The sequence below is a fragment of the Myotis lucifugus genome, unplaced genomic scaffold (genome assembly GCF_000147115.1).
Source record: "Myotis lucifugus unplaced genomic scaffold, Myoluc2.0 scaffold_30, whole genome shotgun sequence".
Classification (NCBI taxonomy): domain Eukaryota; kingdom Metazoa; phylum Chordata; class Mammalia; order Chiroptera; family Vespertilionidae; genus Myotis; species Myotis lucifugus.
This window is the reverse complement of record NW_005871078.1, coordinates 1597815-1603031: the sequence shown is the minus strand read 5'-3', so window position 1 is coordinate 1603031 and position 5217 is coordinate 1597815. Positions and strand designations below refer to the sequence as shown.

Below are 5217 nucleotides of genomic sequence, written 5' to 3'. Positions count from 1 at the left end.
TCTTCCATTGTTAGTCCAAAACTTAGTCGCTTAAGGTAAGAACCATTTTATTATTGAATGTGATTTTCCTGAGCTAAGAATTCAAGCAGGGTTCAGCTGGGTGGTTCTTTTGTTCCACATGGCATCAACGGGACCAGAGGTAACGTCATGCACACGCCTGGCGCCTGCACTGATGTGGCTGGATCAGGGAAAGCGTGGGGGCGGGGCGGGGTGGGGCAGGTGGAGGGCGGCATTGCTTTTTCTCTCCCCATGGCTAGCTTGGGCTTCCTTACAGCAGGGCCGTCTCAGAGCAGCTGGACTTCTGACCTGGCAGCCCAGGCTTTAACAGCAAGTGCTACAAAAAACCAAGGCAGAAGCTGCAAGGCTCACTTCCATTGCATTCTGTTGGTCAGGGAACCAGCTAAGGAGATTCAAAAGGAAGATAATTAGATACTACCTCTCAGTAGGAGGAAGAGCAAAGAACTTTTGGCCATCTTTAACCTACCATAGATATTGCATCCAACTTCTGTTTTACAGAAGAGGTTAAGTAAATTGATATTAGAATGTTTACAGTAGGTCCTTGGGTTACATCCCAAGATCCATTCCTACGGCGCGTCTTTCGCCATAAGTCGGAACCCACCTACATAAGCACCTACATCAGGCACATACACAGCAGTAATGAAGTGAAACAGTAAAAAAAATTTAGAAGAAAGATAGCAATTCCTGACCTTTACTTGTGGTAAATACATAATAAAAAACATAAAGCACATATGTACATATGTTGAAATGACAGAATTTTTTTTAATAAATAAATGGGAGATGGTGACGTAACCACGAAACGACATTCGTTGAGTCCGACATAGCCCGAGGACTGTCTGTATATGTTTTGTGACTTCCACTAGGATTGGCACCTCTTCCACCCAGTATCACAAAGCATCTGCGTCAATGACTGTATATTAGTAAAGTTTAGAATATAAATAAGAAAAGGAATCTTAGTAATCTTTGAGGTCAGTATTACCATAATAAGCTTTCTTTACAAATTTCAAAAAAAATTACCCTAAAAGTTTAAAATATGTTTTATGCATTCTGTTGAGTAATGCTGGAGACAGGTAGCACACTTCATAAATATTTTCATTAAAATCTAGGGGGAAATGTCAAAGATAATCTCCTACTGTTCATAAATAGATATTGTAAGGTGTACTTTTAAGAATATTTGATTTTTTCAGATTACCTGGCTTAAAAGTATTGAGGAATACTTTATGGCATCAACTGTGCATTTTGTTGGTTCTTCTGTCTCTGTTGGGATGGTTCAAATATACCTTTCAGAGGGTCATCTTGCCTTGCCTATTTATTTCCCTAACTCACCATAAAGGGGCTCTATGGTGGTCTTCTACTCAGGGGCTTATATTTGTTTGTTTTCTCAGTCTTTAGGGGAGAATATCAATCCTACCCACAGCTCAGCTGCTAAAGCCTGGACTCAACTGGCAACAAAATGCAGCTGTTTTCCAGCTTCTTGCAAGGAAGTATAATCCTTGCCACTAAATACCTTTGAAATCTCAGCTGAAAGAAATGGTATTTATGAAGGGTGTCCTGGAAAACACCCATCCCATCTTCTAGAAACTCACAGCTCTCCCCCTTGGCTGAGCCAGGAAATCTTGGAATTGCATCTTGCAATGCATCGTATTGGATTCTAGCAGGTCTGTCTGCCTATCCCAAGGAAGCAGCCGCACAAAACTCCTTGCAACCAAATAAGAATGCTGAGTGCACTGCACGAAGTTCTCAGGACACATATCAACAAAAAGTTCCCATTTAGTTTCAGTATCAGGATTAGCTGTGAGCCCTTACATTTGTTTTTGTATTGTGGGTACCATGAATCATGTAATTGATCAAATTTCTTTCTTCTGCTCATAGCAAGTTTACAGACAATGGCCAGACTCTAGCAAGTATGAGGCTTTGTGGTATTAGATGATGTGCATTCAGGTATTTCCTGATCCTACTAAACTCTTCTAACCTTATTTTCCCTTTGCTCACTTTTTCTTAACTCTAAAAACATGGATCACCTTGCTATATGTTAAGTGATTCCATGAATTGCTTTAAACCATTTGAGAACTGCATGAGGTACAAATTAATAAAAATACAAAGGAACAGGCACTGAGGATCTATCGGCCTATTTTCCACCTACCTTGGGAAAAGGTAGCTGCTTCTATGTTTGAATTTTAAAACTTTGGTAGAACAGCTTTATTCTTTTGTAAATAGAAATAAACAGTTAGGCAATTATGCAGCCTCAGAGAGTTAGCAAGTTTGGGGAGTAGAGAGGACACCCCTCCCATTCTCAAACCTCAAACGGTACTCTGCTACTGCTGGGCTTGCAGACGATCTGGTTCTGTGCTGGGGCCTGGGGCAAAGGATTCCTGGCATCCCAGCCTGGCACGGAGACTGCCATCCCCACATAAACAGTGTTCTAACTTGTAGTTATGTGCGGTAAAACAAAAGTACACATACACACATATATATGAACTAGAGGCCCGATGCACAAAATTTGTGCACGGGGTGGGGGGGTCCCTCAGCCTGGCCTGCACCCTCTCTTATACAGTACCCCTCGGGGGATGTCCAACTGTGGGTTTAGGCCCTATCCTGGCAGTCGGACATCCCTCTCGCAATCCAGGACTGCTGGCCCCTAACTGCTCACCTGCCTGCCTGCCTGATCACTCCTAACCACTATGCCTGCCTGCCTGATTGCCCCTAACCGATCGCCCCAACTGCTCTCCCCTGCCGGCCTGATTGCCCCTAACCATCTCTGCCTTGCAGAAGATGTCCAGTCTAATTAGTATATTGCCCTTTTATTAGTATAGATTTTATTAGTATAGATATATTTTAGACACATATAAAGTACATATAATTTTTAGCTTATCTGAATATCTAATCATAATTTTGCAACATTGTTTCTATGAAAAAATGTAATTTTGCCTTATTAGTAAATTTTCTGAGAAAAATTTATTTGTGTTGAATACATTTTTGTTCATAAGAAAATGAACATAGGCCACATCTTCATTTAATGTACTGAAGAATAATTAATATGAAAAGTATGCTATTTGCGATTACTCAGAAATTTTCCTGCACGGTATTTGGCATTTGTGTTTCTGTACAAAACTATACTATCTAAATCTTTTTTTTTTTTTTTGGTGATGCAATTTACAATTTATTGACCTGTTAGTATTTGAAGTCATGGTCCGACCTGTATCCTGGGATTTTCCCAGGAAAAGCGTATCATTAGTCAGGCAGAGGGCCCATGAGCAAGCCCTAAGAAATACCATTATTTCCAGTCCCATACAGCAAAAGGTACTCCACGAGAAACAGAAGGAACTTCTGGTAGGAATAAACACTGTGAGGAGTGGGAGGAAAGTCTCAGTGGCAGGATGCTCAACATTCTCAGTTTCCAGCAGAGGTCACATAAGTACAGACAAGAGTCCATTGGATTTGGCCATCTTGATGTCAGAGTAAAGCTATGGGTGCAGATTATTTCCCATTAAGTTCTTCCTTGACCTTAGTATGTGGGGATGTAATTTAGAGTTTCTGTTTCCAAAGTTCAGATGAGTAGATATATGAGAGGAGCTTGGTATGAAGCCAGTTTGCAAATGTTCTCTCTTCCAATAGGATGGTAAATTCTTTGAGGAATAAGGAAGGCACATAAAGATGAGTAAGACTCAGTCCTAACTCCCAGAGTTTATAACACATAAGACAACTGTAGCACAAGATGGGACATGTATTATAAAATAGTATAGGGATTCAGAGAAACACACCATATCTAGACAATCAGAAGAGGCAGCTTATTTCTCCTCAGTTGTTAGCACAGAAACATGTACATACTTAACAAACTGTATTATTTGATGACTTTCTCTCAACAAATCTGGTGCATTGTTGAAAAGTCCCATTTATTCCAAGATCCAAGGAAACTTCAAACTCATTCATGAGATATTTATTAAAATAACACATTTAGGGAAAAAAATCAATACAATGTATACATCATTACCGAAAACTGTATACCATCATACAAAAAAGGATTTTATTTTGGGAAAGCGATTCCTAATTTATGGCAAGTTTTACTTTCAGAAATAAGACCACAAAACAACACAATCTAATTCAATCTTAAAGGCTGGCATGCTGAGCAAGGAATGTTCTTATTCTTTGTAGAAGCTCCTTCTTTACACTGTCAGGTACCAGGGCTCTGCCTTTTGGTGTGATTTCAGCCACCAAGTCATCAACAGTAACGTGTTCTAGTCCTTTTTCTTTAATTACCTCTTTACAGTGTGCCTTCAATTGATCCTTCCAGCCACATTCAATTAATTTAGCTCTCAGCAACTCTTTGAGGCGTTCTCTTTCTCCAGTTTCTATCAACTTTTGGTTAATCGCTGCTCTCATCTGCGCATCTTTGTTCATCTTGCTAACCACCATCACCGCGGGCGAGGGCCGTCCCTTCCCAGCGACGAAATGACCCTTGCGCTGGCGACCGTTACCTACCACACTCTTCGGCTGCCCGGACTTAGACCTACTATCTAAATCTTTATGTGTGATTTTCTTTGTTCAGTATTCCAAGTAAGAATATATTACTAAATTAGAGGGGAATTGAAAATATTTAAACCATCATGTACTTAACAAATATTCAACTATAAAACTGCTTAGTAGGTGAAGTTGATTCTGCATAATACTATATTTGGGACCACATTTAAACAAGTAAGACTAAGAAAATAAGAATGATTAAAAAATAAAATGTATGCCGTAGCCGGTTTGGCTCAGTGGATAGAGCGTCGGCCTGCGGACTAAAGGGTCCCAGGTTTGATTCCAGTCAGGGGCATATACCTTGGTTGAGGGCGCATCCCCAGTGGGAGGTGTGCAAGACACAGCTGGTCGATGTTTCTCTCTCATCGATGTTTCTAACTCTCTATCTCTCTCCCTTCCTCTCTGTAAAAAATCAATAAAATATATTTTTAAAAAATTAAAATATAATAAAATTTATGAGGAGAGTGGAACTTTCCAGAGAAATGGCTCTTAGTTATATTTATTTTGAATAGAGAATAAAATCAAATTCACTTTTCTTCTTCATATGATAACCCTATTTATAGTATGACTTTGCCACACATGAGATAAGAGTGGGTGTTCAGAAAGGTTCATAATAGCCCCCAAATGGTAAGGCCTGGGAGAAGGCAGTGGGGCACTGTAGTGATTTTCTGGATATATTTA

The 5217-nt window shown here is 39.9% G+C and overlaps 1 protein-coding gene across 1 annotated transcript; it reads right to left on the bottom strand.

Annotated features, from left to right (window-relative positions):
- Positions 1-3890: 3890 nt before the first annotated feature.
- LOC102435201 (transcription and mRNA export factor ENY2) lies at positions 3891-4520 on the bottom strand. The gene has a single exon (XM_006086727.3). It carries the CDS (start codon positions 4429-4431, stop codon positions 4126-4128), a length of 306 nt encoding a protein of 101 aa, XP_006086789.1. The 5' UTR covers positions 4432-4520; the 3' UTR covers positions 3891-4125.
- Between the last annotated feature and the right edge of the window lie 697 nt (positions 4521-5217).